At 36.6% G+C, this 17,295-nt stretch overlaps 2 protein-coding genes across 5 annotated transcripts in view; one reads left to right on the top strand and one right to left on the bottom strand.

Moving 5' to 3' along the window:
- Positions 1-1,238: 1,238 nt before the first annotated feature.
- LOC138334373 (uncharacterized) overlaps positions 1,239-17,295 on the bottom strand; it is a 16,973-nt gene continuing 916 nt past the window's right edge. The window contains exons 1-2 of one of the 3 annotated variants that reach the window (XM_069283040.1): positions 8,239-8,354; positions 1,239-4,147 (exon numbers count right to left, since the gene is read on the bottom strand). In XM_069283040.1, coding sequence (XP_069139141.1) covers positions 1,995-3,512 — 1,518 coding nt within the window. In that variant the 5' untranslated portion in view covers positions 3,513-4,147; positions 8,239-8,354 and the 3' untranslated portion in view covers positions 1,239-1,994. Of the gene's footprint in view, positions 4,148-6,100; positions 6,404-8,238; positions 8,355-17,295 lie in introns of those variants that run through there. The other 2 variants (XM_069283039.1, XM_069283038.1) reach the window with 2 other exon arrangements.
- The window catches only part of LOC138334374 (uncharacterized), a 20,301-nt gene continuing 14,955 nt past the window's right edge, over positions 11,950-17,295 (top strand). Inside the window, exons 1-4 of one of the 2 annotated variants that reach the window (XM_069283043.1) lie at positions 11,950-12,842; positions 13,283-13,369; positions 13,945-14,039; positions 14,954-15,636. The gene's annotated coding sequence lies outside the window, so the exon portion shown is untranslated. The remainder of the gene's footprint in view (positions 12,843-13,282; positions 13,370-13,944; positions 14,040-14,953; positions 15,637-17,295) is intronic. The other variant, XM_069283044.1, reaches the window with a different exon arrangement.

Below are 17,295 nucleotides of genomic sequence, written 5' to 3'. Positions count from 1 at the left end.
ATAAGACTACGATTTATTTATATCATCTATAATTATACCATCATATCACAAATTATATTTTCGGAGAAAAAAAAAAGATTCATCAAAGCAAAATATACCCTGTCAGAATTTTGTGGACTAGACATGGACCCTAAATTATTTGTCTCGACATCAATGAACATCAATAAAATATAGATAAAGGCGACAGAAAACACATTTACTACACACTATACTTTATGGTGATTCCAATTCTTAATGGGAGTTACCGTTCTTGTTCCAGTTAATGAACACTAAGATATTTACGATACGAGTGTAGAGTTGTTCATTCAGATGCATTAACAAGAGTACTTTTTGTATTTTGGGAAAAAACCCCAAAAACTTTGAAAATAACAGTGTGAAATGGCGTTCCACGAAGCGAAGATGTGATGTCACATTCTCATCAACAAGGACGACTAAATTATATAAACAGGTCGGGGAAAACCACCAACTAGAGTTGGGACTATAATACTCTAGTTTCCGTGTAATACGCAAGTTGGAGGTTTTTTTTAATTGCAGTATTTCAGAAAGGGTTACGTTATGAAGAAAAAGTGGCGAGTCTGAGCCACGTTTTGAAATTATACCTTTCTTCACTTTCAGTAGAGTAACATTTTTAGTATTTTTTTCCTCCAATTGTTTTTGCTTAAATCATGACTGTGATATAATTTTAACTATATCAAGCTAAAATTTACTATAAATTTTATTAGTTTCACTGTAATTAAGATAATAAGCATTAATGTGGGAAATAGTACACATTGGTCACTTTATTTTTACATTTTAGGGAAATCTAACACTTTTATTTTTTACCCTGAAATATTGAAAAATAACAAATATCTAATTGAAAAAAACAACAACAACAAAAAACAAAAAAAAAACGGAACACCCCAACATACAATGTATATACACAAAATGAGCAATCCTCCCAAATGCTGAAATAAATTCTCAGATGGCCCTACAGTGAGCAGAACATCGATGGTACCACCTGTTTGTTTGTTGTTTATAGTTGTTGATGATTCAATATCAATCCTTGGATTTTATAAACTAATCTGATAAATATATTATATCCGTCTATTGTGCTTTCCTGAAATATATAAACGGTTGGTGACGTAGTTTCCTGTAAATAATACAGCTGATCAGGCTTATTTATGTTTGTGTAAAAATGTGTATGTCACACATGAACACCAACGTGAAAGATGGATGAATTAAAGAAACAAACACAAATGATCAAATAAAAAGACTTTATTTAGACGTTAAATATCACAGATATTCTTTAACATATTTAATATCTTATTCTATAACATGCTCATCGAGGAATTACATATATATATCCAAATTTAGGATGCGGAGTTTGTCATCTACCGGGATCTAACGCCAATAAAGTAATATCTAGAATATCCAGTGCTATTCAGACTATACAATTATCAAATTAAGGGTACGGTTTCAGCCTATTTGACAAACGTGTTTGGGTTGTTAGAATAAGTGCTTACATTTATCATATTTCTCGACAAAAAGTCCTACAAAAGAGACATAAAAACGTCATTTTCAAACCAATTAATCGATCAATACTGATTACAAAGTTTGAAATCAGTAAAAGAAAATAAAGAAAAGTCGGTATGTGATTGTTGTATCACGTGTTATTTTTACTTGAAAAATATACATTATAGCAATAAAATAAGTTAATTTCCATCACGAATGTAACATGTCAATTTGATTATGGACGATAATAAAATGAAAGTTTTCCTTGAATTTGTTTAAAATGAATCTCGCCAAGTAGTAATAACTACTAAGAATCATTATCTTGAAACCCGCTATTAATGTACAAACATTTACACCGTTTATGCTCTGAGTTTTAAAGAACCAATAAATGTTATCAGGTGGAAAAATATTCATTACTTTGAATTCACAAATGATACATACCTCAATCAATTTATTTATACATAAAGTGACTCCGCGTGAATTTAAGACTAAGTACCCTTACATCATCTAAATGATTTTAGATAGAGCGGTTTGACATCCGGTTCGTCGGCCGACTCGACGTGTAGAATGCCGAGATTGTCGTGTATGTTCGGCAGGTTGTCCTCCACAACACTCTCAATGTCCTTCTCAAACGAGTCCTCACGTAAACTGTGCAGCCAGTTGAACACCTTTAGATTAGTATGGCCCCGGTCAAGCTTCTGACCGCGGTTCCATATATCCATATCTCGAACCCGAATCTCGTGATATCTCGGCCGACCCATTCTAACTTTTATATCCGTTTGTATAACGTTACTAAGCTGAGGTGAGATCCGAATTCTCTGGACTATTTTGGGATGTATCCCGTAGTCGTCTGTGATATGGAAGGGAAACTCCTCGTGCCTACCTACAGTCCGCTGGAACTCGTTATCCTCACCGAACCCCGTCACACGCTCTAGGGCGGCAGTGGTACTTCTTATCCTCATTGTAGCACGCTCTGTCAATCCCTTCCGTAAATCCATTTCTAGAATCTCGCGATCTCCTTTCCACACAGACACTCTTTCTTCCGGTTCCGGAGACAGTGACCGGACGGACGGAGTGTTGGGAGCGAAGTCCGAGCTCACGTCCGAGGAAAGAGACATTTTCCTTGTTATATTACCGATAGATGTCCGTTTCCTCAGAGCCTGTTGTCTCTTAGTTCTGGCCTTTTGTATCTGAGCTAGTTTCTCATTTATACGCTGTTGGCGTATCTCCTCCAAATTGATGGGTCTACTTGTTGGTTTTGTGCCCGCAGACCCTATGCGGGCAGCTTTAACCTTATTAGCTGTCGGCAGCACTAGCGGTCGACCCGACTCATCAATGTTTGTCATACTTCCACTTTTCTTCAGGTCGGATGTGAGGTGCACTCCTTCAGTTTTACCAACACGCGCCATGGCAGCCCTCTCTTTGGGGTTCATTAGTTTTTGAATGGCACTATCTTCTTGTATTTGACCAGTAAACGTGTCCATAGTTATGGCGTTTTGAGTTTTCATAAAACTGGTAAAAGCACCCCTCTTATGTCGGTACATCTCCTCCAGTTTGTCCCACGTGAGGATATCCCCCTCCTTTACGGTGGAAGGTGCCGCCTTCTTTTTCTTCTTCTTTTTCCGAATTGCGGCCACGTCCTCATCGTCATGATCCTGACCCGATGAGCACGAGAATAGAGACAGTCTGGTGACAATCGAGTCCTCACTTGAGGACCGTTTAAGGTGCTGATGTTCGCCGAGACGACCACTGTAGATTGGCTGTATCGGAGGCTTCTCCATCGGTTTGATACTTGAGTACTGGTGGTCTGGCATCCATGACTGTAAAGCTCTCGACAGCCGACCTTCGTCTGTGTCATCTTCTTCTCCCAAACTAAACTCAGAGAAAGCCGAATCTAGCCTGATCTGCTCCTCCTCAAACATATTCGGGCTGCCTCTCAGGGATGACCCCGCTATCGACTCTTCTGCGAATTCCATTGTCTGACTTTGGTCGTGGAATGGTCCCATTGTATTGTTCACCATCGACCAGAATTCATATTGTCATTATAGCACTGTAGCACAATTTGTGCGATGATTCTACCGCTCCAGAGGCCAGGAATGTGACTTACATTCTTACAGACGGACATTAACAGTATACACACATTATCGCGTGGGCCCTTTAATCCAAAGTTATCGAAGCCGTCCGTTTTGTTTGATTTACGGTAAGAACTCTATTAAAACATTTGTTTGACCAAATGGCCAAACATTTACAAATCAGTTTGCCGGTAAGCTATTCTCCATAAATTAATGTCCGGGTATTTGATCACATCTCAGTGTAAGTGGTGATACAATAGTGATCAATGGCTGCCCAATCAATGTGTACACTCTATACTGGGGCTACTACCACCGCAATACACAACACTCCACGGAACCGGCGATAAGTCAACTCGCCACGATATCACAACTCGTCCTACCAACACAAGTCGCCCCACAAATCACCACAGTATGTCTATCTAGTCTGGTATTTATCAGCAATTTTAACTGATCCGACATCCGTCCCAACCTTTCCACAGAACATTACTCCTAGGCCGTTTACTGTTCCTTACCTCGACGATAACACTGTGGGCGCCTTAACTTGTCTGTGACTTTGGGCCAGGATTTCAGTACCTCATACAAATCTGAAAAAAGAGTAGAGAGTAATCAATGTATCGGTTTTATAGATTTTGATAGTTATACCTATTCATTGTTGATTCTATAAAGTGGTATTAAATACCGTTATTTAATCCCCTCTTTAACTATTTGCTCGCTACACATACACCCTGAGTATAAATAGGTAGGTATTATATACTTAGTATTGCTTACACAACCCCGGAAACCAGTGCCTACTCTCCAACCCCTCTTCACACAGGAGTGTCAACGATTTCAACAAACCTGAGCAGTCAAGCAAACTTAAGAAGAGTATTTGATTTTGCCTTGGTTTTTCTACAATCTGCTAATATAAACATTGTCATCTTCTTAAAAAGTTTTATTTCTGCAAGTATATTTACAGTGAATATGTAAAAATGTTCTTTAAAATGGAATATCATTTTAGTCTATTTATCAAAGTATATATGAAACATTAAATTAATTCCTAATATTTCACTGCCAGCTAATGGATACAAACGAAACATAATATCAATGTATTCATATCTGACTACGTAAATACCGATACGTTGTTTATCAAATCCATACTCTAGTAAAACAACGTTGCATGATTCCCTTGCTTACTTTTACATGTATCAAATAATAGACATGTAATTTGGTAATTTAAATACATATTACACTTCAACATATATTTACACATGTAATGTATAAGTCAAAACTCACTACTAAAAGTCAATGTCAAGGTTACATGGCTGGCAATATGAGTTAATGTCAAGGTTATACGGCGGTAAGTCAATGTCAAGGTTACATGGCTGGCAATATGAGTCAAGGTTATATCGCTGACAATCTAAGTCAATGTCAAGGTTATACGGCGGACAAGTCAATGTCAAGGTTACATGGCTGGCAATATGAGTCAAGGTTATATCGCTGACAATCTAAGTCAATGTCAAGGTTACATGGATGATAATCCTTGTGCTTTGTAAGTATGTGGTTATGGATTGTATATAAGGGTAAACAAAAGCTATCAGGAAGTAATACTGTTACATGTATGTTTACAGGTAGGACTATATAGAGAACATATTCATGTCTATATTTGTATGTATACAGATATGACTGATAACAGTCATGCCTTCTGTCAATACACAGAATCAATGCTTTCTCCTTAACTCTGACCAATGGCTCGGGTAACATTCCAGAGAAATTGATAGACTCTGTGTACTCAATATAAAAATCCCACTGATAAATTCATCCTCTTGTTATCATAAAGATCAGCACGACACTCGTATGTTAATCATATCGGACCAGCGACCGCGGGAGGTATACAGGACGAGGGGTACCGGAGGAATGTATTGATTCGGGACTCCTCTCTAATCTCCACTTAACACCGGGCGTGCGTTACCAATCGAAAGGTTAAGACATCCCACGCAACATTGATCTCCATCGTTTAACTCGTCTTTTATCACAACAGCACATTTATGTCAACCAACTCGAAATAGTAAAACGGAGCATCACCTCATATGAGATATTATATAGTACATCACACGGTCGATACCAAGATGTATGATCGTTAAGTAATTTCCCCCATCTGTAGCGGGTATCGTTAAATTATCATCATGGTCATTTAATTATAATTATCCTAAAACCATTATTATACCAAATTAACCAATTTCTCTTCAAAAATATTGATTGATTCCACTTAATTAATTTTAGCTCGTGATTATTCATGGTCTTCCCAATAAATAGGTTCACTTCATGACTCTTTTCTTCACTAAATTTTTCATTGGAAGGAACGAGAAAAACAAAACATAAAATAAATGCCAACAAGCTATCATGTTTCTGACATCACAAGAAAAGTGAACGATCGACAAAAGCACGGAAATATCAGCATCAGAGTACATGTAAGTATGTTGATATTTGGTGGAACACACTTCACCATTTCTATAAATGATGACGGTACACAATACATTTTGTATGTACACTTTACTTACCTTCCTATCCGCTACAAATCGATACATGTCCAATTCACATTTCGATAGTTTTACTGAGATAGAGTCTAATGTCCAATTGTCATCAGACGTACCCCCTAGCCATTCACAGTACATGTACACTTATCCTTTACCGACCTTTTACACAGATATCTCCCCTAACATGTGACCATTAATAGCGAGTCTACGATTCGCCGAGACACGTCCCTCTTAGAATCAATTAAGCTCTATACCTGGTACACAGCAAAGTTTAAAAGTAAAAAAAATCTTCGATCTCCAAATAAGCAATTTAATGTTTCTATAAATAGAATGTCTGATTGGTGAGCCGATTATGTTACTTTCTATGGTGTTAAATGTCATTAAAATCATTCAAACGTGAACCAAAAAAAATGTAATTAAGACATTTGCTACTCAGTTTCTCAGCTAGATGTGAGTTTGACTTTACATATATGTTTTATCTATTGCTATAAGATATGTCAGATCGAAGAACATGAAAAATATAACCACGGGAAATAAAATCCTAAATCTATTACTGTTAAGACACCCTGCTTGGCATGACTCTGACATGGTGAATATAACACCAATGTTAAATTGATGAGCATGAAAAATCGGAAAGATAACAAAATCCATAATATATTAACATCTCTACTCTAAACCGCACAGAAATCAAAATCCTAAATATATACTGTTACTAAATATATTCTTTATACCAAACAGAAACAAAATCCTAAATATATTGCTGTATACCAAAAAAACGAAATCAAATATTCTAAAAGGAACAAATCCAAAATATATGCTGTTATACCAAACAGGAAACGAAATCCTAAATATATTGCTGTTATACCAAACAGGAAACAAAATCCTAAATATATTGCTGTTATACCAAACAGGAAACAAAATCCTAAATATATTGCTGTTATACCAAACAGGAAACAAAATCCTAAATACATTGTATATTGCTGTTATACAAAACAGGAAACAAAATCCTAAATATATTGCTGTTATACCAAACAGGAAACAAAATCCTAAATATATTGCTGTTATACCAAACAGGAAACAAAATCCTAAATATATTACTGTTATACCAAACAGGAAACGAAATCCTAAATATGTTACTGTTATACCAAACAGGAAACAAAATCCTAAATATATTGCTGTTATACCAAACAGGAAACAAAATCCTAAATATATTGCTGTTATACCAAACAGGAAACAAAATCCTAAATATATTGCTGTTATACCAAACAGGAAACAAAATCCTAAATATATTGCTGTTATACCAAACAGGAAACAAAATCCTAAATATATTGCTGTTATACCACAAATGAAACAAAAAATATATATGCTGTTATACAACAGAAACAAAATCCTAAATAGATTGCTGTTATACCAAACAGGAAACAAAATCCTAAATATATTGCTGTTATACCAAACAGGAAACAAAATCCTAAATATATTGCTGTTATACCAAACAGGAAACAAAATCCTAAATATATTGCTGTTATAACACATTGTAAACAAAATCCTAAATAGATTGCTGTTATACCACACAGAAAACAAAATCCTAAATATATTGCTGTTATACCAAACAGGAAACAAAATCCTAAATATATTGCTGTTATACCAAACAGGAAACAAAATCCTAAATATATTGCTGTTATACCAAACAGGAAACAAAATCCTAAATATATTCTGTTATACCAAACAGGAAACAAAATCCAAAATTATATTCTGTTATACAAACAGAAACAAAATCCTAATATATTGCTGTATACCAAACAGGAAACAAAATCCTAAATATATTCTGTTATACCAAACAGGAAACATAATCTAAATTCTGCGAAATATACCACACAGGAAACAAAATCCTAAATATATTGCTGTATACCAAAAAAACAAAATCCTAAATATATTGGCTGTTATACCAAACAGGAAACAAAATCCTAAACATATTGCTGTTATACCAAACAGGAAACAAAATACTAAATATATTGCTGGTATACCACATCATAATCATATTCCTAAATATATTACTGTTATATCACACAGAAAACAAAATCCTAAATATATCACTGTTAAACCTTGCTGAAAACAAAATCCTAAATATATCACTGTTAAACCTCAACAAGTTGTATACTTACCTGTAACTCTATGGATTACCAAAGTTAGCTATCACACCTTTACAAGTAGCTGTGCTCTACATATGGTGTACTTATTTTAACCTTCGATTAATGAATTCGATATTCACGGCGGACATGCCTCGGTGATTGAATACTTTAAAGCGTCATCCTTCCGCACCTTACCTATCACCATCACACGGTTATGGCAGTAATAGATTTCGTGGTTGTTAAAGAAGCATTTCACGCCGAATCGATAGACAAATCACACGGGGTTTTATGTGCCTTTATCGACTACATACTCCAAGTGAATGGAGCGACAAAGTCAGAACATAATGGAATTTGTCGAATGAAGAGCTATTGAATTTACATGGAGGGTGTTTGTAAGATTGAAACCGGAGAGGAGAAACTGTAACGACCAGAATTCGAATCTATGACCTTCCTCACAGTCTAGAGGGAGGCTACCTGAGCACCTATGATGGATCCAGGTCTGTTCAGCATTTCGCTCTTTAAGACACAAGATACCCAATACCATCACATACACACGTTAGTATTTAGTTGGGCACCAATTCTGTAACAGAGAGGAAAAAAAATTGTTGCGGACAGACCGCAGTTCGAACTCAGAACCTTGAAGCAATAGACGATTGCTCTTGCCAATTGATTGACCAAGTCCAGCTCCACTGGCAAAACAGTTTGATGTTTATCAACACATTTTTGTTGACACTATGATAAGTCTCTATTCTTTTAGGTAGCAATGACCTTTACAAATTAGAATTCTTTTTGTCTGAAATAAATTCATAACATTTTGTGACGGGAACTCGATCAATTTTCGTACGGGTTGATTCTATCAAGCTAAGGACAAGATCGATTTAATTGTTAAACACGCATTCAACACCTAAAAGACAAAATCTCTTGGAGGCATTATAAAGCCTTGGCGTTTTATTTACTGTAGTTACCGGCATTTAAGTTGTAACAATAGTCCTATTGGTAAATCGATACGCCCCTAAATGGTGTAACAATTTAAACTCGTCAACAAACACTTCATTACCTACTCAGAGATCGCCACATACTCGGGGCCCGATTTTATCCGGAGGACACTTATATAGGTGTGTAAAGTAATTAGTCTTTTGAGGTATGACAATAGTCGGGGAGTAGACGAAGTAATTATTTTAAGGTACAATAAGATAGAATTTTTAAGGGCACAAATTATTCCGTTCTCTATGTGTACAATGTTAAAGCATATTAAAGAGATACCATGGGGACCGGGTGAATATGTCGGTAACATTATACAAGATACATAACTGTTGTGGAAGTTTGTGATCGACCCTTTTATATCAGTCTCTGATTGAATTCTCTTTTTTAAAGTACATCCGGGCATCATGGAGATTCACCTGGTTGTACATAATGTATCTATACCAGTGTTACAACACGTCTATGATTGTATTTTATAGGATAGTTCTATGATAATCAGCGACAATAGTACAAGTTTTAATGGAAACATATACGTGTATAGTCATAGTCACATGTTTGTATTTTCTCATTCAATAAGATCTTATAACTGAAATGACGTAACTTAAAAAATTATCAAGATAATAATACAAGTAAAGTTAGTATAGTTAATCTAAACAGTTTCAAGTCATTGGGAAATACTGTAAAACAACTGTCTTTCGCGATTTCCGTTTGAAAGCATGTTTATTTTTGAATTTGATTGTGCAAAAATTGTCATTGATATTTACTCACGGAGGTGAATTTTTGCCAATACACATAGATCATGAAATTAAATCGCATATAAACGAAATTTGGTTTACAATACCTAAGAAAAGAATGTAAACATATTTTTCGGATAGTCATTTGAAAATCCGTATATACTTTTGAAACACGTACATAATACCCAACGAATACCATACAATGACTTATTAAGCCGGGCACCAACCGGAGAAATGATCACGAGAGTACAGAGAACTTCAGAACATTATTGGGAACATCTGTGTTGGAAGACGTGGACTGGGAGTCGACTATTTTCCCAGTGGAGCAAAGCAGAAGACAAGAAGAGACAGTATAGAGTAGTAACAATGCAAAGGAGGAGCACCAGCGTATGAGTTGAGTTAGACAAGCAAGGATCATAGACTCTCTGGAACCTTCCAGAGCGCGGATTATATAGCAACTCATGGAATTAAGATGGATTCCGGGAGGATATATATCCTTACGTCAATGTATAATACAGTGCCATTTCCAGGCAACTTGTGTTGACGGAGTCCTGTTGAAAACTTTGTACCTTGTGTGTTGGCTGAGGGATACAAGCACACACTCTATCTGGCTGGCTGTAGAGCAGCTCTCCAGTATAGAAGATACCGTTGGTGACACGACCAGGTTCTAGCTGTCTTAGCCGGCAACTTAGAAAACAAGCGACGACAGAAGAGGCCAGCAACAGAAAAGTTTGAACTCACCCACGTACAGTTTGTAAAAGTTGGAGAATAAAAGTCAACTTACTGCTACCAACTTTATTCGAACATCTCCAATCATAAATCTAGGAGATGAGACATCAACAGACATCAACAGACGTCTTGTCTTTGCGGATACATTGTATAGCACACACTATGGTCACGGCAGCGACAGAAGGTCATCCTCGTGGAGTTGACTGTGTCATGGAAAGTAGGATATGAATAGACACGTGCGGGAAAGGCTTCCACGATCCATAAGCTAACAGACTAGTGAAGGGAGAAGGGGTGGAACAATTGTTTCTGTCAAGATTGCTACCAGAGGGTTTCCACGGTCAACATGGCGACGGTTACAGCAGGTCAGACTGACGGGCGCAATGAGGATAACAACTAGATAACGACCAAAACAGAGTGTATATAATGAGGGAATTGAACTGGATATAGAGCAGACGAAATGAACAGAACATGGAGGGACCAATAATATCGAACAGTGACTGATCACGACCGCTGACCCGCAAACTAGAGGAAGTCGTGTAAGAGGGGTCGAGACTGCTGATGGGTACTGGTATCATCCTGGGGACGGTGTACACAAAAAGGTTTTCAGATCTCTATGTCAAAGATGTCTAGTGAAGCAGCACTAGGAGTTATTAACAGCTGAAATATCTGTAAGTTTTCATTGGTATTGTATTTTAGGTGGTAAAATAATAAAAAATCCTATTACTTATTAATAGTTATGCATTTAAACAAAAATAATGCAGAAAATCGCAGTTTCTAAAAGTGAATCGTGGCTGCGAGAAGATATGTTTACATGAATAATCGAAATGGGAAAGGAATATTGGAACCGTAACGACCAAGAAGTTGTACAGGATAGCGAAATCGTAATAGCCACAGAACTGTTCGGAGTAATCCAATCGTGAAATCCAGAGAATGGTACAGAGAAGTGTGGATACTAGAGTCGACTTATGCTTAGCCATGTAAAAGCTGATAATCAAGGAGATAACTCGTCGTTGAGAACCGCATCATGAATTAGCAGAACTTACATAACATCAAGTAATATCAACAAGAGTCATCTATAACATTTTATGTTAACCGTGCTATATTAAGGTTTAGTACCACGAGTACTGATTAAGATAATGACTCTCATTAAAGGTAAGTACTATCGTATCGGTTTACCTGTATATACCTGTTGGACCTTGGATATCGATCACGGTCCCATTATTAGTATAACAACTCCCGGTATATACCTAAATACCTATATTTATATCGTTTGTTTTACCTCCAGGTGTGCGCCCTACACGACAGTTGTAACTTTTAAGGAAACATATGTACTGTAGATCAGTATACACTAGCTATTCAGTCTCGTACAGCATACTGCATAAGAGTAAAATATCCTGGAAACAGAACGATCAACCAGAAATAGAATCAAGGAGATGTGGTTCTGACATCGCGATCAACCAGAAACAGAATTAAGGAGATGTGGTCCTAACATCGCGATCAACCAGAAACAGAACCAAGGAGATGTAGTCCTAACTTCCCGATCAACCAGAAACAGAACCAAGGAGATATGGTCCTAACATCCCGATCAACCAGAAACAGAACCAAAGAGATATGGTCCTAACATCCCGATTAACCAGAAACAGAACCAAGGAGATATGGTCCTAACATCCCGATCAACCAGAAACAGAACCAAGGAGATATGGTCCTAACATCGCGATCAACCAGAAACAGAACCAAGGAGATATGGTCCTAACATCCCGATCAACCAGAAACAGAACCAAGGAGATATGGTCCTAACATCACGATCAACCAGAAACAGAATCAAGGAGATGTAGTCCTAACTTCCCGATCAACCAGAAACAGAACCAAGGAGATATGGTCTTAACATCGCGATCAACCAGAAACAGAACCAAGGAGATATTGTCCTAACATCGCGATCAACCAGAAACAGAACCAAGGAGATATGGTCCTAACATCCCGATCAACCAGAAACAGAACCAAGGAGATATGGTCCTAACATCGCGATCAACCAGAAACAGAACCAAGGAGATATGGTCCTAACATCGCGATCAACCAGAAACAGAATTAAGGAGATGTGGTCCTAACATCCCAATTAACCAGAAACAGAACCAAAGAGATGTGGTCCTAACATTCTGCTGCTAGGACCATGTCGATACAACAAACAACATCCCGGTATGTAAAGATATACGTTAATGTAGGGATCATACAAGATGCTATCAATGCCATCGATAACATCTCGGTACGTTAATATATATATTTGTTATCCCTGAACTCTTAATTATAATACTGTTTAATTAGCTTTTAGAGTATTATGATGTCGACAAACCTAGATGATATTGAATGCTAACATTTTACAGAATTTGTTTTCAATAACGTTTCCAATGTGCGATTTTAACGACCATTGTACAACATCGATCTACAGTGTACCTGGTATTTGTCTTATTGTTTTTACTGTGCTATTGTTCAGTTTATTGAAATACGTCCTAGTGCACGCTGTAAATACCTTGTTTGAGTAATAAAATCGATTCGCTATATTGATTTCCAGATTTAATATTTTAATACCAGTATATGTAACCATGAAAGGAATAATTGTTTCCCTCTTCCCTTTGCAGCTGTAAATGAACAAAGAAGCAAACAGAAGATTGACTGGTGTGTTTGACATGTAACTTTACCTACCTACACAGGGTCAGAGTGTTAGGGTATGTTTTTATTGTTCAATACTACGTGTACAGTCGTTAAGGCATATACCTAAATGGATCAGAAAACAATACACTGCTGCTATGTATGATTCTGCTGAATCCTTTGGGTTGCCTTGGTGCTGTATCTCGATACGTTTGTTTGCAGTAAACAGTCAGTAACGGATATGAATCCACAACTATGACATAGGCATATGTCCCTGTCCTTGATATTCACATCAGTTACCCAACAGTATAATTACTATTGGTAAGCAGCCAAGCTACCAGACCGAGTAAAGCAAAACAAAGAAATGTTCTCTGGGAACCAATCGACTGATTTTGTACCCGAGAGAACCGGAAATAGACAAGTGAACCGGAAATAGACGAGTGATAGTCAATAAACAAACGAAAAAACTTCATATTATGTATTGGGTATATTGATATAGTAGCCTGTCTCCGCCCTAGTCTCATATGATGGGGACGTCATATTATGTATTGGGTATATTGATATAGTAGTCTGTCTCCGCCCTAGTCTCATATGATGGGGATGACTGTTTGATGGATTGATCATTGATTTATTATTATCTGTTTCATCAAAGTGTGTTGGGCTAATTAGGGAGACATCCGGGGGCGTATTACTGGGAGGTGTGGTGGATAAAGCGGACCAAGGCAGACTGGAGAGTACAGGCACCAGGTACGGATATCTTTACAATAGGGAATCAACATGGGCATAAACTACCAGAAAAATTACTAAAGTATAAACGACTGTGTTACTATAAAAATACTTTGTTAGTCTTTGTAGTATCAACTAAAGGATTTGTAAATTCATTGCTTGCTGAGGCAACACAGAACTGACTTTTGGGAACTGGTTGAAAACGATATATCGTTACCGACGACCTCGTGCCGAAATAAGCTACGAAGATGAGGAAAGTGACATCGGACGCCGAGAGGTGTATAAACCTGACATTACCAAGACATTGTTTCTTAAAAAAATTACGAAACCGAGTATTTCGTCAGGAACAATGTTTTTAAAATTCGATATGACGACTGTAGGTTTAAACATTGTCACCTGTAGGACATGTATATAGGTCTGACAATCATTTATGTATCTCTTATATCAATACCTTTTCTGTTACGCTAGAACGCTAAATCCGGAGAGAAAGCTTTAATATGTCTTACTGTGTTGTTATTTCTGCTTAAATTGCTAAAACATCGCAACCTTTGAAATGTGAATTTGACTGTAACGCGCGAGGCCGTCTAGTGCGCCATCAATATATCGTTAGTACTGGTGTGAGCGAACCAACAATGGCCATACCTGTTACCGGATATGTCTATGTGTAAGCACTGTCACTTTTGGTGTCTGCGGAAGACAAAGAACATACCAAGTGACGTTCTGGTATTGTACAAATTAACAATGACTTCTGTTGTTAATGGCACCTCACCTGATAATGTGATACTAAGCAGAACACATTCCTCAGATGGCGTTATGGAGGATTAGAACTCTAGGTTCCAGTATAAATATCACGACACCTGTTATATCGTATAAAATTGCACTATTGGAACATATGTTGTGATGTGTCTAAGGTCTTGTTTCTTTTTATTTTACAGTATCTGCTAATTCCCTCACCAGATCTGATGGTCTTAGATTGGACAAAGTATGACAAGGAACATGGGTGTACAGGGTATAAGAATGGACAAATATTTATAACTGGATAAAGGAATCAATAACTGGATATCTAAAGGATGTGAACGTGTTCATTGTAAACAGGATTATTAATGAGAGACCACATACGCCGAGGATGTTTTTTGTCGGATTAGTAGTATCCCACTCTACTCTACCGTCTCCACACCACTGCACGGTCACAACCAAAACTGCACAAAGTAACACGTCTGTTACCAAGAGATGAGACAGTGACATGCTTCCTCTAAAGTCTGTAAGCCAATGGAAGTATTAATGCTTAAGTTAAAGTTCTGTTATTTATTACTTTAAGTCGTACGGATTTCAGTTAAAGAGTCATTTCTGTGATCGTGTAGACTTGACAATATTTCCAGAGGATTTATTCACAACGAAAGAACTGAAAATAATCCGTATAGAAATTATTTACACCGAAAGAATTGACAATATTCCCTGAGGAATTATTGTTACTGAATATTGAACATAATTTCTGTGACCGTTGGGAACTGACAACATTTCCAAAAGAATTTTCCAGGTCAAAAATTAACTCTAACTCCACGTGTGTGAGCATAAGAGAATCCTATACACCGTCCCACAGAGGCCAGAAACGATAATGGTAAGTAAGACTCTCTGTAGTCATTGTATATCAATATTGATACGAGTGTGGGGTACATACATATAGTGCTATATTAAATGTCAGGGAGGGATTAGTCCATTGAATTACAATTAAACGAATATCAAAATACAATGATACTCTTTTATGGAAAGATTAAACTATTATGTTGATTCTTTTATAACTATTGGTTACATACGAGGTAATCATCTACCAGGCATCGATACCTGATTCTGTATTGTTATGGCATAAGGATATGGAATATTAAATCTTATTCAAATAGTATGACCAACAGTCATAGTAAACTTGTATTGAATTCATCGCTAGGCAGTATGTAATCATTGATCATTTCTCAGACGAATTGCCGAGCTTTTCTGATAAAATCGTTGTAAAATGCACAGCAAGAATTGAACTGTTACATGTACATCGTCATTCGTATGGGTTTGAACGCCAATTGAGAGTCAATTATTTCTTTATATATTATCTATGATATTGGATATTATCTGTTTGTAAATTTATCTATTTAGTTGATTGCTTTAGTCAACTGGTCAATGATTAAGCAGGTCATGTCGTGTTCATGAAATGTGTTGATTAGCTGCCAACTTATTCTTTGACCATCCTTTTGACAGTCTAGCACATTATCAGTTCAGTTGCCAACTTATTCTTTGACCATCTTTGTGACAGTTTAGCACATTATCGGTTCAATGTGTAATTGAATCATGAGATCTATATCTTCATTGATAATATCGTAGTATTAATTTAAGGGAATTGTTTGATAACAATTGGTGATTTGTCACGTGATACCTCATTGACAGGTACTTTACAACATGATCGAAGTCGATGAATGAGTAACATTTTTGTTCATTTTCTGGTTCTTTAAATGCTTAATGCAAAATGTCATTAACTACTCCTTATAAAAATGCTCTATGTAAATGGATACAATACTACGTCCAATTAACGTACCTCAAATTAAGTAACTTTAGCATAGTTTCCAATTAATGTATAGAAACATTTTTAAAATCCGTCAGAGTAATGAAATTATAATGATATCTATGACAGTTGTTCAATATGTTACAAGGTTTGGAATGTTTGGATGGCATGATAGTTCCCTGTCGATACAGATTTACGTCTAATCATAAACTTAGTATAATGGTACTTCGGGATCGCTAGCATGGGGTAGAAGATAATAGTTGGTGCATAATAATAGCTCTGTTATTTAGCAGGGACATATTTAAAATAGACGTTCGATACATGGGGTAGGTTAATAAATAATGACAGCTCAGTTTAATTAGTGCGATATAAGTTTCAGTATACGAGCTGGGATGGGGGTAATGGGTAGTTTGTTTATAATGGATGTGGATTTGTGAAGAATAAGGAAATAGGGATGATGGTTTGTGTAAGAATCTGTGTGAAGGTGGGTTAATGGGGGCGGTTAAAGCAAAATAACCATTAACTGATGCAAATATCAAGCTTTACGGAAAGCCTTTCTTTCGAGAGTGCATTTGCGATAGAAGAGGAAATTAGAATGACATTTTTTCCATTAACGTATGCGACAATATGATATTCAAACTTCTCATGTGCAAAAACTCGTCTGTTAAACATCGATAAAAATAAACTTTACCAGGTCAAAAGCTAAGAATTATAACGACACATTGGTATGCC

This window comes from Argopecten irradians, chromosome 11, assembly GCF_041381155.1.
Source record: "Argopecten irradians isolate NY chromosome 11, Ai_NY, whole genome shotgun sequence".
Taxonomy (NCBI): Eukaryota; Metazoa; Mollusca; class Bivalvia; order Pectinida; family Pectinidae; genus Argopecten; species Argopecten irradians.
The sequence above is the reverse complement of the archived record's forward strand: the minus strand, read 5'-3'. Positions and strand labels throughout refer to the sequence as shown.